The 22,141-nt window shown below is 32.9% G+C and overlaps 1 protein-coding gene across 1 annotated transcript in view; it reads left to right on the top strand.

Annotated features, from left to right (window-relative positions):
• The window catches only part of zip (myosin heavy chain 10), a 380,860-nt gene that overhangs the window by 234,084 nt on the left and 124,635 nt on the right, over window positions 1–22,141 (top strand). The window contains exons 14-17 of the mRNA XM_090375898.1: window positions 5,721–5,835; window positions 8,343–8,524; window positions 10,760–10,881; window positions 17,423–17,492. Coding sequence (XP_090232024.1) covers window positions 5,721–5,835; window positions 8,343–8,524; window positions 10,760–10,881; window positions 17,423–17,492 — 489 coding nt within the window. The remainder of the gene's footprint in view (window positions 1–5,720; window positions 5,836–8,342; window positions 8,525–10,759; window positions 10,882–17,422; window positions 17,493–22,141) is intronic.

Below are 22,141 nucleotides of genomic sequence, written 5' to 3'. Positions count from 1 at the left end.
TTAATGGTAATCTACAGAAATGAAGTATTATAAATTCAGCTTTCAACATACCTTAAAAGGTTACAATTGACACAGCAACAATCCACTACTTAATTCAGAAGTTAACAGCAAACGCTTCACGTGGTTGACACTATCTAATTATGGATATCGATGAAAACAATTGCAATATGTCATGTCCATTATATCAAAATGTTTGTATTGCTTAATATTTTTTTAATATAAAAATAAATAATTTCTATATTTAAATGTATTAAGTTGGGAAAACATCATTATAATAATACACTGTGTATTCTTTATCACAAGCTTTTTATGTGGGAAAGCTTTTCACCTTGAAAACTTATGCAGGAAAATAATACAATAACAATATATAGAGTTGAAATTGGTAATTAAGAAACCAAGCCTAGTAAAGGTGGGAAACTTCTTATACAGGAATTTCTTATCTGAGTTCTACTGTATATATATTAAAAAAAAGTGAGCCATATAACTAAGATTTCTGAACAGTGCACACGTACTGCCAGAGCAGGTCATGGGGTCTTGTCAATGATATACAGTAATTGGATTTTATAGGATTAACCCACAAACTAAGTGAATTAACATGTTCACTGAAGCTTGAAAGACTTATGAGCAACAGTATACCAATGACCAAGACTAAATATGAAAGGGAACTGAAAAGAAACCACAAATATCTGTACATATCAAAAAAAATTAAACTTGAACCAAAAAAAAAAAAAAAAAGGAAACAGAATAACTTAAAATAGTAGCCTGGAAAGTGCAGTGTGCTGCAGAATCCTTGATGCTTATCAAAAACAATTGTTTTTGGTTGTTTTTGGAGTTAAGAAAATAAATTATTAATAGAAAATGATTATGAATATTGTTTTTTCAAATGAATGACTCTTAGAATTAATGATACTCATGATATTTTCAGATAAAATTCCAGCCATCTAGCCAAAATTGTTCTGGAATTTAATTCTTTGTAATTCCTCAGTTTAATACTTGATCATTTGTGTGATATTTGAGATTTAATTGGAATGGAGCATGTTTTAGAAATTGAAATAAACGAAAGCCATCTAATAAATCAGTCAGAAAAAAAAATAATAATAAATAAAATTTGAGTATGTTGCATACCAGGGAAATAAAGTAAGCAAAAATCTTTTCTTCTATCATGCTGAAATTTCCTAGTGGCACATTATTTATCATTAAAAAATATTTTTAAAAATATTTATCAATAAAATATGAACATCAGACAACTGTGGGTGCCAGCACAAAACTGCATCCATTTTTGCCACAAATGAAATCCATGTGACCTTGAATGAACTAGGACATATATCATTCCTGTAAAACCAAATGTTTAAGTTTTAGGACTAATTCTGGATGAGAAGTTGACCCTTCTTGAACATACTGAGTGGGAGAAGACAGAGTAGTAATCAATGGACACTGCTCTTTGTGGACTAATGTTATTAGTGGAGTCCCCCAGGGTTCGGTGTTGGGCCCATTGTTGTTTTGTATATTTATCAGTGATATCGATGAAGGTATATCAGGCTTAATGTTGAAGTTTGCAGATGATGCAAAGGTTAGCAGGGTTGTTAATGACATTATGCTACTGAAACAGAATCTATAAAAATTGGGCAGATGGCTGAGAAGTGGCAACTGAAGTTTAACATTGACAAATGAAAAGTACTGCATATGGGTAGCAGTAACCCCAGAGAAATGTACCAACTGTGTGATGTTACACTCAGGGTAGTAGAGAATGAAAGAGGCCTGGGGATAATTGTGCAGTCAGATAAAGTTTTCTGAACAGTGCACACATACTGCCAGAGCAGGGGTCTTGTCAATGATATACAGGAATTTTGCTAGCAGTGATAAGGTTATTATCCACTTGTATAAGGCAATGTCAGGCCATACCTTGAGTATTGCATGCAGGTCTGGAGGTCTCATTTTAGGAAGGATGTAGAGTTGCTAGAACGAGTACAGAGAAGGGCAATAAGATTGGTGAGGGGATTTGCACTGATTGCAAGAACTCCACCTTGCTCTAGCAACTTTAAACAGATGAAGAAACAGTATCTAGTTCCTCCCACTGACTGCCATACCATCTAACTGGACCACTAATTTTCCAGAGCTTTGCTTTTAATGCTATTTTGCATTGGCCTATAAACATTCTTTTTTAAAGAATGACTTTCTCAGAAAAAGTTGTTTTCAGATAATTGTTTTTTCATCAGAACTGGTATAATTATGACCTTAGTTGCCTATGTGCCATTAAATCCCAAAAGCCACATTAAACCTATTTTGATTTCAAAATGCAGAAAACTGGGTCTTTGCTATGAACAGACTTTCAGTGAAGACTTCCTGGGAGAAAAAAAAAATGGATTGTATTTTGCCCTAGATGACAAAATATATACTTTTCATGTATTTTGGCACATATATTAATAGTATTAGTAATGGCCACATGGTGCAAGGAAACCTATGGCTTATGCTGCACCAGCCAAAAAAAAAAGTAAAAATAAAATAACAAAAAATACATAAAATAAAATAATAAGAATAAAAACAAATTAATAATAATAAAATAAGTAAAAAATAATAAGAGAAAAGGAAATGGACAGCCTATGCATTTCCCTTCTCCCTTAGGTAATTATCCAGCTGACCTTTGAATTTCCCCAGACTGTCAGCCTCTACCACCCAGGTAGGTAACTTATTCCAGTAATTTATAACTCGTTGGTTAAAATAAAACCCTGCAATCTAGTCTAAACAATTCCCCGTAACTTGAAATTATGGCCCCTAGTTCTAGAATCATAACCCTGAAAATTTCGTCCTTATTCATTTTGCTTATGCCTCTCAGAGCCTTAAACACCTCAATCAAGTCTCCTCTAAGGCACCTAGTTTCCAAGCTCTGCAACCCACATATTCAAAGTCTTTCCTCATGTGAATGCCCTTTTGCCGATCTCACCAGGTGAGTTACCTGTCTTTGGATCCTTTCAAGAACAAATGTCTTTCTTTAGGTGCCAGTCTCCATACTTGAACACAGTATTCCAAGTGTGGTCTAACAATAGCCGTGTATAATGGGATCATGATGTCTTTATCTCTACTAGCGATTGATTCGATAAATCATTGATAGGACGCCATGGACCCTCCTTGCAACCAGTCTATAATGCTTGGAGAACTTCATATCTGACCGTATTATAATACCAAAGTCCCTTTCCTCTACTACCGGCTTTAGTTCAATTCCAAAAAGTGTATAAGTTATTTTGGGTGATCACTTCCTGCTACTGGTTCCTGTACTGTCAGTCCTATTATGTCAGATGGTTCATGGGTGATGATGAAGTCTAGAGTATTCTTTTCGCTGACATTTTGATACAAATAACAATCTAGTTGATTTAAAAAATTTTGTTCCCCTTATGCAGTTTCCTTCCTATTTGCTCCAATCAATTAGAGGCAAATTGAAATCACCCAAAATAAGACATTCACGTTTACTTGCCCATTCCATTTGCATGTAGATGCTCTCATCATAACCTTCACAATCACCTGGCCTGTAGATTACTCCCACTCTCATTATGCCTTTTGCTTCCAACTATTTCACACCATACAGATTCTATACTAGCATGCGAAACGTCTGAATCTGGGAAAGCTTTCATCATGCTCAGGCTACTTTTGATAAGAAGCATGACCCCATCACTCCTATTTTCCCTGTCCTTCCTAAATACATTATACATACCATACTGAAACTCATCATCCCCTATCTCCGGGTGGCACCACGTTTCTGTAAGCCCTATTATGTCAGCATTACTTGTCCTAACCAGCAGTTCAAATTGACTCATTTTATTGATGACACTTCTGACATTACTGTATAAACAATTAAGACTTAGTGTTCTTGTATAGTTAACTACCCTGATATGCCCCTTAAAGTTATTTAAGCTCACTTCCCTGGCATTTGCTACCTACTCATTTGAAACGCTTTCGCCCTCAGAACATCTTGCTACTATGTTCTGTTGCGGTAACAAACATACTCTTGAGGTATGTGCAAGAGTTAATTTGACCAATACTATCAGATAAATGTGTATCTATATTACCCTTGTCCCCCACCAAACTATCAGTTTCCCTAAACCTTTAAGGTATCTTCAATAATACTGGCAAAAACTTTTGCACCACCTTTGTTTAAATGTATCCCGTCTCTACAAAACAGATTCCTTCACCTACAAATGTGGGCCAAGCTGATAGAAATTTCCCCCCAAAAGTCTTGCAGAGTCCTTCAAGTCTTGAGTTAATCCACAAGGCTTTCAGCATATAATCCCTCCTATCATGCCTGGACAGAACTGCAGACATATAGACAATGCGACCTAACTCGCGGCATTTCTTCAGCATGGTCCTATATTTGTCTAACAAATCGTCAGATTGTGTATGCTTAATGTTATTAGTCCCCACATGAATAATAATATTCTCTTTTCCCCCCATCAAAATCTGACAGTCTGTTGGTGACATCATTAATAGTTGCTCCCGGCAGACTTACCCTGGTTCTTGTCTACCTATCCTTATTGCAAAAAATATTTCCCGTTTCCCTGACAATGGAGTCTCCTACTAGAACTAAGCCCTTTTGAATCAGAATATTACAGACAATCAATATTTATTGGGATTTTTTAAATAAGAATTTGTTTTATATTTTTTACTCTTAAGTTTTTTTTTTTAAATAAAGTAGCATTAATTCTTTTGTGTCTTTTTACACATCATATATACTTTTGGGTTTTGCATCCAAAATGGTAAAACAGTTCTAGAATGCAAGAAATTTTAGTTTCTAGTTTTGTGTAATTGAACAAAACTTGTGAGGAATGAAAAATGCTTTTAGAATATAAATGAAGAAATAATTTAATTTTTTTTTTAATATGAAACCCCCAAACACCAGAGGTATTAAAACCTACGGTACTTAGTACCATGCATGGCATGAGTTGAAGGTTGAGAAGATGAAAGAAGCTGAAAGTGTTATTGCATTTCATAACATGCAGTTCTACCGTTGCATCATATGACTTGCATTAATTTTTATTATTAATTTCCAAAAAGTTAATTCTGTTCTGAAATGAATTTTTGGTTAAATTGGACTGATTTGCTAATAGGCTTGTTTGGATTAAAATCTTTCTGTATTTTTATTTCCAAAAGTGGCAAATATGCACTGTGGGAATGCCAGTGCATGTCTATTTGGAGTTCTGTCAGTGAAAGATCTGCCAATAAAACCCCAACTGGGGATATCTATTGCCAGTTCAAAGTAAATCCATTGTACTTGATGCAAGTGTAAAGTGATGCATTATCTGAGGGTATGCATCAAATGAAAATTTGACTCATTCCAGTTGTTGTAATCTGAGTGTTCAAGGCATTTGGCATTTCTGCTGCATTTGTAGTTCTGGCTGGTTCTAACTGCAATCTTGAATAAAGCTGATTAAAATTACTTTTCCTGTAGGAAACCTAATTGCTTGAGGTAAGAACCCAATAATGGTGCTTTAAATGCAAAAATATCATGACTCTTTAGTGATAAACATCCTTATGAAATGCGTACCTTGAGTTTTAAATTGCCCTATATATATTTCATTATTAGATTATTAGATTTTTTCAAAAATCTGCAGTGATGGGTTTTCTGTAATGAATAAATAATTATTAAGAATAAAATGTTTTTATAATATGTTACATACCATAAAAAATCTGTGTACATCATTTATTTCATTCAACAGTTATTTAATTCATAGGTGGATTACCTAGCCAACCAGTGGCTTATGAAGAATATGGATCCACTGAATGAAAATGTAGTGTCATTACTGCAGAGTGCTCAAGATCCTTTTATTGTGCAAATCTGGAAAGATGGTAGGTTTAATTTTTGCATGTTAAAATTAGTTTGATAATATAAGGTCATCAACTGAGTTCTTTAATGTATGAAAATCAAGATTTATTGCAATCGCTGTTAATAATAACATAATTGTTTTGTGCTAAGTAAAAATATAACCAAAAATTTAAAGTGTTTTTTTTTTTTTTTTTTTCTTTAAAGTTAATCACTATTCGGCTATTTTGGAGAATTGTTTTGGTCTTAAAAATGTACCCCATAATTTTACATCTCAGCAGGAGATTGTTTTATTTTTATAAGATCATATATGTTAATGAGTAAATAAATTAAACACTTTAGTTTAAGAATAAATGGCTTTAATTGTTAACTTTCAGATCACATGTTGCCCATCAACTTTATTAGGATAACTGAAGTTTGGGCTGTATTCAATCTGAAAAAAATTTGTAAATCAGAGAGATCATGTGACAAGCTGGAAATAACTATGAAGCTGTGACCCAACAACTAGTGCTAAAATCATTTCACCAATATTGGAGGATGAACAGAACCTCAGACTTCCAAAGAGGAAAGATTGTCAGTTTCATGTAGATATGGAGGAACACAAACAAGATATTGGAACTATCCTTGTGTACCAATAGTATTAGGCTTGCTGGAGGAGGTGTTAATGGTTTGGTGCATATTTTCATGGCAAACCTATGGCCTCTGATTTTATCTCTATGGACAAGGATACTTTCAAGATGAAAATACAACCATCCACAACATCAAATGTGAGAGTTTTTGGGTTCCTCACATTACTTTTCAACACCTTGTTGACTCCGTGCTATTTCATATCAGAGCAGTGATTCTACCCAATACACTATTAGCTCGGTCCTAATAAAGTGGCTAGGCTATGTATTTGGTTTTTAGCCTATTCACTTGAAATAACCATGAACTACTAGATCAGTGGTTCTCAATCTTTTTTTGCCCCATGTACCCTTTTCACCATATGTCAGAATGTCATTCCCCCTTCCCAAGATTGTCCGACTCAAAAGGTGCATTCCAAAAAGATAAAGTGAAATATTTATCTTTATTTTTAATTTAATATGTGAAATCCAATAAAGTGTGATGTCCTGTAGATTGTACATAATCTGTAGAATTGTAGTTTGTAGAAAGATCAATATTCCAACAGTTTGAGTCTGTCAATCTGTGGTCCCAATTCCCCCCCTGGGAGGGATTTCTCCCCTGGTTGAGAATCCCTGTACTAGATTTTGTTGGTTCATGGTTATTTTAAAGTTTATTAAAGAATCTGTAGTTCTCCAGTAACCATTAAAACATTTGAATTGTCTTTTAGAAAATGTCACTGTTTTCAAACTCCCTTGCAACATTTTTCAGAAAGTGGTCGCTTATGCTTATCTTCTAGAATGGTATAAGATCAGAGGCCTTTCTTGATAGCATCATCACCAAAGATGACAACTGGTTATACCACTATGTACCAGCCAGTGTAGAGTGGGGATACAAGGATTCATTGATCAAGAAGAAATTCAAGACAGCCATATGTTGGAAAAAATCACCTTTCTGTGTTTTAGTAAAATACAGGTTATCCTTGTGGATTTCCTGGAAGGGGAGGGGGAGGGAAGAGCATACTGTCAATTTTCTTTGGAAACTGGACACAAACTGCAGGAGTGAGGTTAGAAAAGAGCAAAATTTCTCATTCAGCATAACACTGTTGGTTTTCCATACCAGCATCCTGCCAAAGGGGTCCATTGCAGAATTCAGGTGGTTTGTTGTGCTATAACCCTAGGGCCATCAAACTTTCACCTATTTTTGCCATGTGGATGATGACTTTTGTTAAGAACAGTTCACAGATGGCAGTGCTGTCATTTCAGTCATCAAGAAGTGGATCTTGAAAGGTGGCCGCAATGTTTATGAGAGGGGGATACATGCTCTGGTTCATTGGTAGAGAAAATGTGTAGAAAGTGCCAGTGAATATGTGGAAAAATGAATCTAAAGTGGAATCTAATTTGGAAAAATTTAAACCTTAAAGGATTGTATGTAATATAATCATAGCTGCATTGATATATCAATCTGCATTTAACATGTCAGTAATGGAGTACCACTACTGCTGGGTTAAACATTGACGATGCTGACTATGTCAAGCATAAGAGAGGAATGTCAAATTTAGAATCATTGATTGTGAATTGCCTATAGCAGTCGCTTACTTCTATGGATTTGCTAAGATTTCTTTATGTGAATGGGGGATTTAAATTAAGTTAATTTAAAATAATAAATTTAAATTCTGTTTAATTTTTTCCAAATTGTGACAGTAACTTTTAATTTGGAAAATAAAGTTACTGTCATATTTTTTAAAAGTTATTTTTAAAAATTGTATTTCAGAATCACTTTGTAATTATAATAAAAAGAAACTAATGAAAATACTCCCCCCCCCCCCATATTTTGAATTTGAGATTTTTTTTTTTTTTTTTGAGCAGTTTGTTTATATAGTAAGTTTTTTCTAAACATAGAGCTAAAAAAAACCCCTATAATATAATTTCAGCTGAAATTGTTGGAATGGGAGCTGCAACTATGGGTGATTCCCAGTTTGGAGCAAGAACCAGAAAAGGAATGTTCCGAACAGTTAGTCAATTGTATAAAGACCAGCTGGCAAAACTTATGGTTACTCTTCGTAACACAAATCCTAACTTTGTACGTTGCATCATTCCCAATCATGAAAAAAGAGTAAGTTTTGTGAATCCTAAATAATTTATTTTATATTATATATATATACTAACATAGTTTTGATTAGTTCTTTGTTGAAAACACCACATACAGTTGTTATTTTTATTTAAAATAACCTAACTTACTAAACTTAGTTATTGTATGCAGATGATATTTGCTGTTAAATGGTAGCCCACAGGCCTTCTGGTATCCCTGAATAATAAACAAAAGTTGCAGAGAATTTGGAATGAAAATTAGTTGCAGAAAAAAACTCGAACGAATTAGTAATTTTGTGCATCTGTTTAATTTTAGATGAAAATTAGGAAGTATACATAATTTTAATTTATTGTATTAAATAAAAACCATTTAACATTCATTTGGGGCAAAATTAACTGTTTTTATGCCTTTAAACCTATTGACTCCCTAGGTTTGTATTTAAACCTAGGGAGTCAATCAGTAGCTGTGTAAGAAATTAAAGGGATCGATCAAAAATTTAACGTCATTCCTTGTGGTGTCAGTGAATTTCTAAATCCTAAGAAAATATCTTGAAAATCAGTCTCGCTGTTTAAAAGACTCATTATAGCAGCAGCAGTACTACTGTGATTCAAAGGCAATTATTAGCTACTTACCATGTTGTAGGGATTGATCAGAAATTAAAATTGGGAGTTTAAAAAATAAATAAAATCTAATGGATGACAATGATGAGACCATATTGCATATGAGGAAATACGAAAACAATTAACAAAACATTGACTGCTAATGTAATGTGACCTTAACAGGTACAAATTAACAATTGGCTAAGGAATGAACAACACTGGGCATGCATTTCACTTCTCTGGGATAATGACTTAAAACTAAGTTTTTGGGTAAAAAAAAAAAAAAAAAACTTCAGTAATATGGGGATTGTGCCTGATAGATTTGTGCTTATGATTAACAAATTTTTTTTTCACAAAAAAAAAAAAAAAAAAAAAAAAAGAAAGAGGGGGGAGTGCACACAACTTTTATGTACATGTCAGTGATAAAATAAAATTATTAAACGATAAGGTGCTGAATGGTCTATTTTATTTTCTGGAATATTCCGCACACTATCCATTCCCCCCCCCCAAAAAAAAAGTTCACAACTAATTCACAAATTTAACCCAAAGCTTGAGATGAACAAACAAATATGTTTCATTTTTATGAACTTTCACATTTTTACTAACAGCTTTTATTTACTTCCATGTTTTTATTCAATTCTGTAATTTTCTGTATTCTACCTTAAATACTTATTGAATGGCCACTATTTGGATGTCTTTACAAGGCAGTGCACAGACTCTAATCTGAATCCAGTTTTCCCTCTCAACTTCCTATAGTTCTTCTCATCCCAAGTATGAACGGAAGAGGGAAGTTCATTACCATATAAGGTCTCTTTAGTGAGGGTGAAGTGGGAAAAGGGGAGTGAATGCTGATATTAAATTTCATATTACAAACCAAGATTAAAATGGGAATAGAATTAATTATGTACATTATTTGTTATACATTTAAACAATTAATGTTTTTAAAATTAATCTAAAAATCAAAGTACCATAATCATCCCATCGTCCCCTTACTCCTAAAATACACAGTTTGGTGATTGACCTTGAGTTAATTATCATGATACACTATGATTACGGCCTCCGTAGCCGAGTGGGCAGGAGCGAGAGTGCAGTAGCACACGGTCTTTGAGTAGACCGGGGTTCAAGCCCCTGACTGTTGAATACGGTCGATCTGCCAACCCGCACTGGACTAGCGTGGCAGATTATGGTCCATTTCCCTCAACATGAATTGTTGAGGAGGCTTCCATCCTGCAGTGGGTTGATAATGGCTGCACTTTACTTTACTTACTATGATTACACTTTTTTTTTTTTATGAAAAAAAAAAGTGATTTTAGGAGTAAACCAGTTATAGAAATGCTTATAAGAACCTCTGAGATAGATTTTATTCTCATATCATCAAAAGAATCTTTCCCATGATCTGGATCAGAAGTACAAATTTCTTCTCTTGTTTAGATATATTTCAAAAATTTTCCAAATTAAAAAAATTTTTTTTTTTTATTTGGAATTAATATTAAACTTTATTCCTATACATTCAACAATTATCAGACTATTTTACCTATATCTAGGTATAATACTGTTTTTTATATATATATATAAAATTCATTATTTATTTATATCCTTTGTTTCATTTTGAATTGCAGTTTGATCTCTTTTATAAGAAAATTTATATCTATTTTTACAGGCCGGTAAAATAGAAGCTCCTTTAGTCCTAGATCAGTTAAAATGTAATGGTGTTCTTGAAGGAATACGTATATGCCGACAAGGGTTCCCCAATAGGATACATTTCCAGGAATTTCGTCAGAGGTAACTAAAGTTCTGAGGCTGCATGCTGTCATCATGAATGTTCAGTTATTCAGTTTGTGCTGTTTATAAATAATGAGGTGTTACTGCCTGTTTTCACAACTACCATCTTTACAGGGAATAGGTTAATACAAACCCTGTCACATTTTGGAGATATAAAATGCAGGATAAGGGTGCCCATTGATAATCATATTTTGAATTTTTAGAAATTTTTTGAAGTAGCTTCATTCCTGAAATTTGCTCTATGATCCTTTTAATGCAGGGAATGTTTCTTTTATGCTATAGATTAGTACTCTATTAAAAAAAAAATAAAATAAATATATATATATATATATATATATATATATATATTAATAGTTATATTAGTGATAAAAGGAAAGCAAGAAATAAAGCAAAGCAAGAAAGTTAAAAGACAATAACTAATATTTATGGGTTAATGCAGTTGCAAGCAATCATGCAATACACCCACAATGTCTATAGAATATCATTAGAAAAAGTAAATCAATCCAATAATAAGAATACCATCAAGGACTTAAGAAAACGCAAAAAAAAAAAAAAAAAAAAAAAAAAATTATTATCGCTTTTTACCGACAATCTAGATGACTTCAACTGGGGCCAACCACCCAGAATGAAGGCAAAAAACGACAAGAAGTTCTCTGTTTCTGTGATGATCAATATATGCTAAGTAATTTAAATCTAAACCAAATATAAACCAGTATAGGCCGAACATAAATCGAATATAAATAAATCGAATGAAGATAATTAATTAAGAAAAATTTTGAAATATTAGAATCAAAGGTAAGAAATATAAGTAAAATATAAATGTAAGCATATATTAATCATCGTTGACCCGACAGAGAACGTAATTTAAGGATTAAAACAAGATTAAATATATAATACATACTACATTTGACCGTATCTAGGACATAATGTAATAGTCGTCAAAATAATATGTGGTGCCCCCTATGTGATGGATACGGTAAAAATAAATAATTAAATTAAATTAACACAAAGAGAAACATGCAGATAGTAAGAAGAAAAACTAAAGGAGTAGGAAAAATAGAACCTGAACTCCACAAAGGCGAAAAATAGTGGTATAGATAAGAAATAGTTTCTCCTACGTCCTCGGATTGCCCTAATAATTTCGGAGAAATAAAAATAAAGAGTGTAGGACAGCTTAAAGGCAACTTATATCTTGTAATGCCTTTAAGCTGTCCTACACTCTTTATTTTTATTTCTCCGAAATTATTAGGGCAATCCGAGGACGTAGGAGAAACTATTTCTTATCTATACCACTATTTTTCGCCTTTGTGGAGTTCAGGTTCTATTTTTCCTACTCCTTTAGTTTTTCTTCTTACTATCTGCATGTTTCTCTTTGCGTTAATTTAATTTAATTATTTATTTTTACCGTATCCATCACATAGGGGGCACCACATATTATTTTGACGACTATTACATTATGTCCTAGATACGGTCAAATGTAGTATGTATTATATATTTAATCTTGTTTTAATCCTTAAATTACGTTCTCTGTCGGGTCAACGATGATTAATATATGCTTACATTTATATTTTACTTATATTTCTTACCTTTGATTCTAATATTTCAAAATTTTTCTTAATTAATTATCTTCATTCAATTTATTTATATTCGATTTATGTTCGGCCTATACTGGTTTATATTTGGTTTAGATTTAAATTACTTAGCATATATTGATCATCACAGAAACAGAGAACTTCTTGTCGTTTTTTGCCTTCATTCTGGGTGGTTGGCCCCAGTTGAAGTCATCTAGATTGTCGGTAAAAAGCGATAATAATAATTTTTTTTTTTTTTTTTTTTTTTTTTTTTTGCGTTTTCTTAAGTCCTTGATGGTATTCTTATTATTGGATTGATTTACTTTTTCTAATGATATTCTATATATATATATATATATGTGTGTGTGTGTGTGTGTTTTATCAGCAGGTATCAGATTTAAAGAATGAAAGCTTGATACTTGTATATTGGCAGCTAACTACTTGGAAGCTTCCTAAAATTATGTTAATTGTAGATGTAATTTTTAGTTTTAACACTGATATAGATATAGTTAATCTTAGTTAATTAGATATATAATAAGTTTATCTTAGTTGATTAGATGTAGTTGACGAGACTTGCCTTTAAGGCAAGTTTCATTATCTAATTAACTAAGACAATTAACTAATGAACTGATTTAATTTTAATTGTATCAAACTAAAGTTAATTAAACTTTTAGCATTTTATATGCATGTGTATTATTTTAAATTATTTCTTCTACATTGATAGAGAAACAATTTAGGACAGAGTTTGGCAAGTTTTGGACACAAGATTACCATGGTCCCTGAAAAAAAATTCTTTTGATGCCTAGTATTTTATGGTTCTCTTGTGGTAGTGAAGCCAAAAACACGCACACTGTTTTTGAATTATTTTGGTCTGTATCTTGCAAAGAATTGGTGCAACTTTTGACAGTTACAGTATGATGGATTATTATTACAGATGCATAAACTATAGGCAGCACTGTTATGGCATGGACCTTATCAATTGAAGCAACTGTTTGTATGACAAAATATTATGCTGATAGGTCTGCAACCATAATTTTCTTCATTATTTTTGGTGTAATGATAAAGTATTATGTTGACAGCTATAAAAACAGATTTGGCTTTCATTATGGTGTGAAAACAAAATGCAGTTATTCTGCTTGCATTAATACAACCAATTTTTAATTGGTTTTGTTGTGTGTATGTGTGTTTATGTCCTCTATATAAAATTTGCTTTTTCATCATTTGCAAAGAAGTAGTTATATATGGTATTTTCAAAACTAGAATATTATCCAAAAAAACAAGTGTATTATTGTACTGTGTGGTTGATCCTGAAAATTTTGAATGTCATTGTTGAAGATATAACCAGTACTTCAGACAAATGGAGGAGTAATAGAAGAATAAACAATTTTCCAAAAAAAGAGAAAATAATAATAAAATAAAAAATATATATATCAATTAAGGTGATATTTTATTATTTATGTGAATTTTAGTATATAGTTTGAAATTTTTGATTTGTGTAGGAAACTTTGATATAATTGTATTCTCCTTGTTTGGTATACACTGAGTGCCCACTTACATAAAATTTGTCTGCTTAAAGGAACACACCCGCACACACTGATTTATAAAAAGAAACCAACTAAAAGAATATAGTTGTTGGGATGGAATTAAGTGTTAATGCATGTAGAACTGGGATATGAGACTACACCTTCTAGTGTAAAGAAGTTTACAAAGGATGTAGCATGAGACATAAATTAAATTAGGTGTAAAAAATTTGTTCCATTGCACAGATTGCAACCTATAAAAAAAAGGAAAGAAGAATAATGAAATATGAAGTAGTTAAAAAGCTCAAAGAAGGTGAAAATCTAAACCATATTATACATACAAAACAGTGAATAAATTACCATAAAGATGAAAAGTTGAGTGATAAATAATATATCGGACTTGATGTTCAGGGTTTGATATAGTGGATTAACTTGATATATCATTGGGTGATGAACAGATTTCCTAAGCATATATTCTGGAAAAAATTTAATAATAATGATAAAGAATATAGTTTTGAAGAAAATTGATAAGGAAAACAGTAAGATTAAGAATGGTAGTAATGTTAAAAATTAATAACAATAATACTGAGGGATGAATCATAGCAAACATTACTAGAGATTACAGCTACAATGATTTATCCAGGACATAGTGTGCTCTACATCCAGACCAATGTAAAAAGTGATGTGTGGATAATAGTACCATGAGATATTAAAAGCCTGCAAAGAAAGATATCCAAATTTGTGGCTTAGGAGCAAACACTGAGTTTGCTCCTACTGATGACCTCTCTCTTTCTATCACCAGACAGCAACTGATAAATGCTATAAACTCCCTGCATCCATCTATCATGGCAGGCCAAAATAAGATGCCTCGTTTCATAATTATTCACCTTAGCCTCTACATCCTAGATACATTGCTCTCAATCTACAATTAAGTTCTTTCCACATGAGCATTCCCATGAAGTTCTTCAAGTACCAACAACCCCAAAAGATTTCAGACGAAGCTCAACTTATTCCAAACTCCTAGAAAGGTACTCCTTCCAGCATTAAGCAAACAGCTCGTGTCACAGAAACTGAAACAATTCCATTTCGTAGTCGCAAATACATCTACCATAACAAACCTCTTGACGACACAAACAGACATACATCCTTCAGGCCTTCAAAACTAAATCCGAATTAGCTATTTTGCACACCAAATATTGAAGCTGCCTTTGACAGTTTTGACATTACAGCCCTTCTGCAATCCTTCTTTAAGATTAATGGCAATCTGTTAGCTTTCTTCACCGCTTTATTGAGGAATAGAAGTGTCCACCTCACAATGGAGTCCCACAAGGTGGTGTCCTTTCTGGCTTCCTTTTATCAGTCATTCTTATTCTTTTTATGTGTTTTCATGATGATACTTTAATATATGCCGATGATACAAAGTTCCTCACATCAATCCCACAATCTGCAAACCCAAAGGCAATTGCATCTTCAATCACAGAAGTTGACCACTTTTTCAACTTACTTGCAGATTTTTGGGTTAAACCTTAACCCTTCTAAATCTGCAATAATGATTTATTCACTGAAACAGCGACCAACAGTAATTCAACCATCAGTTTGTGGCACTCTCATCCCAATGGTTACCAGCCATAAGGAAATGGCGCCTCCGTAGCCAGGTGGGAAGGAGCAGCAGTGCATAGCACACGCTTCTTGATTAGACCGGGGTTCGAGCCCGTCACCACCAAATACGGAGGATGCGGAAAGGTCAGGGAATGACCACCGCATATCCCGGAGCAATATGGCCTTAGTTGCTAATGCTCCTAAAAAAACCAAACAACAAACAAACCATAAGGACTTTGGTATCTATTTCAATCCAAAGCTGAGATTTGATGCACACACACAAACAAAAGTGGTTTTGATGCCAAAACCACTACCAGGTATCTTCAAACCACTGTTTATCCAGTTATTTTATACACTGCTGAAATTTGGGCATCTGCATCAGTCTCGCTTCAAAAACTGGTGTTTGCATGTGAATACTGGACCCTGAAATGGGCCACAAATAAGCATTGCAGACCCTCCTCAATTGAGAACCACTGACGTGGCTGATCAGCTAAATGTACCCTGGCTACCAAGTTTTATTGATATCAAATGTTTAATGACTACAGTAAAAATGTTCACATGAATGATAAGCACCCCGAACATCTGGTATTTCTCTCAGTGGCACTACTCTTCCCCCATCCTTGAGGTCCCCACTCTAGTCCTCAAATACAAGTCTGAAACTTTAATACCTGCCCAGGCACTCCCTAAGATTCAGACACTGCTCCATCTTGGAATTAACCTGCAGAAAATGGCAACAGATTACAAATATTGTCGCATTCTCCTAGAGTGGATTTCATCTGTTCAACTGGAATAACTCCTTCCAAATCTTGTGGCTTAAACAGTGCCAGATTATAAACATTGACACCAGCCATCCACCTCTCCAATCCCTACAGCACTGTGTTTTTGATTGGCAACAACAATCCATGGTTTGATTTCGATTCAACTTCCCTGCCATTGTTTTTAATTGTTCTTGATTTGTGCTATAATGTTCCTTTTTTTCCTTTCAGAATTTATATTGAATAGGAAAATATAAAAATCTTTATTTTCCTGTTTATTATAATTTCATTTTTATATACTTTTTTAATTTTGTGTAACTTATAATTTCCTATGTAACGTTTCCTTTTCCCAGTTTTTAATTATACATTTTCTGCCTTAATGTAAAACTCCTGGCCATGTCGCTGTGATGAGTATTATTGTTCTTAGTACTTGTGCCATACGTAGTAGCAATAAAGAAATTTAATTAATTTTGTAACGTGTAATGTAATCCCTGTTACAGGGCTGTGTTGGCCTTGTACAACAAAATAGGGAAGAAGTGGGCTACTCTTTCAATACAGCTATTGAAATAATATTATCTTGTGTTATATTTTCTATATTTACTGTATAGGGATACTGTTGTCCCTCCAGTGACAAAGTTTGAGCTTGTGTTCACTTTAGAAATGACTACATTATCCACAAATTGACATTTTTTTTTTTTTCTCACCAATTTCAATAATTGTGTTGAAATAGCATAGTGCTTCTTTACTAAAGTTAGTTGTAAATCAGTGAAGGTGGAGGCAGGGAAATTAAATTCCCCAAGAGATTGGAATCACGACACAGTAGTGGGAAATAGGACATTGTTTCCAGTTCCATTTAAGAATTTTATACGCTGCTATCTCTTATTAGAGGTAGCACTTGTTGCATCTAATAAGAGACGGCAGTGTACAGAATTTCAGAAACTGTTTATGCATTTAAAAATTATCTTAATATTTAAAATTAACTAGTTTTAATTTTGCAAGCCAGAAGCTCTTTAATCTTTTGTTAAGACTTTATGGGTTTCGAAGATCTGTATATCTTTCTCTCTCTCTCTCTTTTTTTTTTTTTTTTTTATTACAGATATGAACTGTTAACTCCAAATGCAATTCCCAAAGGATTTATGGATGGCAAATTAGCATGTGAAAAAATGGTAAGTTAATTTTTATTAGTTGCAATTGAATATTAATGAAATATATTTTAAAATTGTTTATAATTAATTGAAGTTTTTTATAACCTTAATATAACATTTTTATTAGTTGCTTAAAGTATTTATGGATTTCTTAAACAGCTAATTATTGAAATGCTCTAATTCATTGGTGGTGCTGCTGCCTGGTCTTTTAACCCCCCCCCCCTTTTTTTTTTTTTTTATTCCTTAGTTTTTAAATTCTGCTTGTTGCATATCAATGCTAGACCTTTTGCTGATGGATTGTGATTCTTTTTAAATATTAATTTTTTAAATGAAATATTTTTTACACATTATTTTGAGTGAAACAACTTTTTATGCAAAATAAAAAAAATAATAATAAAATAACATATAAACATGAAAAAGTCACTTCTGTTTTCAAGTTTATAAAACTTATGCACACAAAAATTCAAAATTATGAATGCATGTTTTAATATTTTTAAAAATAAATAAGCAATTTCCAGTACAGGTCTATCATTGATATGCAACAAGCAGAAACAACCAATGATAAGAATGGCAGTAGTGTACACCATAGGTGTCAAACTCAAATAGGAACAAGGGCCACTAAACCTTATATGAGGATCAGTGTGGGCCGCATATTGACTTGACTTGAAAATGCATTGGTTTTCAATGTTTATATGTATTTATATTTATTTATTAACACATACAAGCATACACATCAGATAGGAACTATAGATAAAAAGAAACATAATTTTAATATTGAATGGATTCAAAAAAAATATCAAAACAAAAAGATTAAAAATTAATTCAATATTATTTGCTGGAATTGGCATCTTTTGCAAGAAACAATTTTATCAATATTGGGTATAAGCTTTTGTGACAATGTAGTTTTCAGTATGGATAATAAGTGCTTGCTTGTTAATCTCACCCAATGTGAAGTTTTGTCTTCAGAAGTGAAAATAACTATTGCAAAGCTATGTACTACCAACATAGCTAAGATTCTTGCAGCAACATGCACATTTCAACAAAATGTCTTGGCAAGTAAGAATAAAAGTCAGGAACACCAATTTCACTACACTTCTCTTTTAGCACTGTTACACTGAATTTCAACAAGTTCCATTTGAATGTTACTTTTTGCTTTCTTTAACAACCAAAGAAAATGGAGTGCTAAAGTAAAAAATTGTTTACACACCTCTTGAATCCTTCAAATCGCCTTTCATATTCAAATACAGTCAGTCCTTATATAGCACGATAGTTGTTCCTAGAAACCCTCGTGCAATGCAAAATCATGCAATATAAACAACAGGCCCTATAGGAAAAGTAGGGTTAGGTGCCGACCACCCAATATTGAACACACATTTGTAACTAAAACATTACCAAACACGATAAATAATCGTAATAATACTTACGTAACTTTATTAAGACTATTACGTAATAAAATATTGCTAATGCTTTTGCTTCTATCGTAAGCAAACTTGTTTTTTGTTTGATTTTCTATCCAAACAGATGACAGCCGTTCCATCCCTTCCTACTGTGTCTTGATCTAATGGATTTTAATTACACTTTGAGTTGTTCCTGCTATGAAAGTTTTTATTTTCTCTGCATTCTTTCTAATTCTCGGCGTTACCTCATTTAGGCCTGTAGCACGTGCAATATCACATGGTCTTTCATTTCACTCAATTTCATATTTTTAGCTTGGTAATATATTTCACACCGGCCTTACCGGGGAAACCCCGGAGGCCGGTGTGATTTTGGCCATAAACCATAGTATGAGGCCACTACAAATTTTCCCGGGTAAGAATTTTTGACCCAGTCTGCCTCTGTTTATCGATATTGCTTTTCTTTTTCTCTCTGAACCTGTTGTGTCTTCACCAGGCTTCCTTTTCACACCTTTTAAGTATTTCACTCATTTTTAGGGAATAAAGCACAATTACAAAATGAGGCGGCACGCTTGATACACATAAAGCTGCATGGGTGTAGCAACTGAATAAACAACACCGTAAAGGCAGAGATACACTATTAACACCTCACATTTTACTAAAGCACATTTCTGGGGTTACTACCATAAAACAATAAAAATAATTTTCAGTTGCGTTTCTGCTAGTGGAATCTGTTATAAACTGGTAGTAAACTGGATCTAATGGCATTTGCGATAATACCGATAGCTGGAATTGTGTGGATTTTTACTTTATTATGGTGAAATGTGTTTCCCCTTCACTGATATAAAAAACAAATACATTTTCAGAATCTTTTCATTCCTATTGTGTTGCGTTCAGTTGGGGTGATTCTGTGTTCGACTGCCATTTCTTGACAACACAAAGGCGAATCGTGCATAAGCGAATTCGGTTTGTGCTATATACGATATCGTTCCCCTATTTATAAATCGTGTATGATCGAATTAGTGTAGTGTAAACACGTGTTATACGAGGACTGACTGTATTAATTCCCAAATATCTGAGGCATACTTGCTGAAATTACAAGAACCAAATGAATCTTGGTAATTTTTACACGTAGGAAAATGAGTCATCATTTGCCTTTTCAGTTGCCTTTTCCAAAGTCTGAGTTTTATCTTAAATGCTTTAACACAGTCATACATAAATGTTACAACCTGATTTTGACCCTGAAGTTTTAAGTTCAATTCATTTAAATGCACCATAATATCTACAACGAAAGCCAAATCCTGAAACCAATTCTTATCATTAAGTTGTTCTGGTGACTCTCCTTTCATTTCTAAAAACATTTTGATTTCTTGGCATAGTACCCAAAATCGCTTGAAACCCTTAAGACAGGAAAGCCAGCAAACTTCTGTATAATAAAGTAAACTTTCCTGCTCACATTCAATTTCCAAGAGTAATAAAGAAAACTGCCATTGATTCAAACCTTGGGAAATGTATAAAATTCACTGTTTGCTTAAAAAAGTTCAGCACATGTTTGCATGTCTGATGTATAATACAGTGAACATGATGAAACTTGCTATCAGGAGCAATTTCATTCTACTTAGCCAATAATTTAGCTATAAATCCATTTGTTTTCCCTGTCATTGCTGCTGCACCATCTGTAGCCACACACTAGTTTTGATAATGGAAGGTTATATTTTCTAAAAGTCCATATATTTCCTTAAAAATATCTTTGCCTGATGTAGTGTCATTAAGAGAAAGAATATCAAACAATTCTTCAATCACAATAAGATTTTCATCACATGTGTGAATAAATACGGCTACTTGAACCAGTTCATTAATATCAGTACTTTCATCAACCACAATCGAAAAAGTCAAACAATTTTCCATTTTTTCTTGAAGTTCAATTTTGTCAATTCTTTCTGCAACAGTATTTCATGATAATGAAATGTTCTGAAAAGTTTTTTTACTCTTTCAGGGCAAAGTATTTCAGCGGCATTCACCATACACTGCTTTACAACTTTACCTTCACTAAAACACTTTAAATGTTTAGCTACGAGTTCTGAAATAACATAACCACACTCTGTCTTCATAGATTTTTGTAAATATTTTTTGTTGTTTTTGAAGTGTAGATTTCAAATTTCTTAATATATATTTTCTTATTTTACCCAAGTATTGATCATATGCAGAATAATGTATTTCATAATTGTGTTTTAAATTATATTCCTTGGGGACACTAATATTGTGTCTACAAATTAAATAAAATCTTGTTGTTTACTTCAGAAAAGAAATAATTTTGCTCCCATCATGTCTGAAAAATTGTTCTTCTTGTATAGATCTTTTCTTACTGCTCTTAGAATGTGACGTGATTGATATATAAGATAAAATTAAAAATAAATAAGTTTGGATCAATTAAATAAATTGGTGGAAAATAATTTCATATTTCTAGTTAAAGAGACAGAACATGCTGTGAGGGGAACAGCAGTCGTAGATGGGGAAGTGCTGCCTTGCCTACTTAAAGGGCATCGTAAACCAAGATCAAAAAATAATTTTATGATTTTTAGTTTTAAAATGAAATATTATCCTTGTTTTATTGTATGTTTATTATTTTGTTGAATATTTCCCAATTAAATTTTAATCTAGTTTGGGCTGCACTCCGGAGTGTTGTGGGTCGTGTGTTTGACACCTCTAGTGTACACCAAATGAATATCAAAAATAACATATACCATAAATAATATCACTTCAGAGACTACTCAACTACTAGTGATTAACAAACAATGAATATTTCACTGATGGGCCTGTTGTACAAGGCACCACCATTTCTCAGTTAAATTATGAGAAACTGTTTCAGTGCTGTAACATAATTTTGCCCTCCGTGACAATATATGGATTCTCCACTTATTTATTTGGAGCAGCCTAAGTTCAGATCCTTTTGGAGACTCAAATTCTTAAATCTCACCAGTTTGTTCTGTAGAGCTGATCTCGGGTATTTTTATTTTTCAGCTTGGACAACAACAAATTGTGTCTATAAACACACACACACATTTACAGATATAATATGTGATAAAAGAGATCACATCTAATATGACATGCACCAGCACACTATGACCAATGTTACTTGTTCCAATAAATCTAACAAACAACCAGCAAACTAACTATCCAGCAGGATCTGACAGTTCCATGGAATTTACAACTTTGCAAGGTTAAAAACAAAATGGCATGTTACTTTACAAACTTGCACTCTTTTCTGTTTCTAAT

Source organism: Mastigoproctus giganteus, chromosome 6, assembly GCF_048544385.1.
Source record: "Mastigoproctus giganteus isolate SK-2022 chromosome 6, ASM4854438v1, whole genome shotgun sequence".
NCBI lineage: Eukaryota > Metazoa > Arthropoda > Arachnida > Uropygi > Thelyphonidae > Mastigoproctus > Mastigoproctus giganteus.
This window is presented reverse-complemented; position numbering and strand designations above follow the sequence as displayed.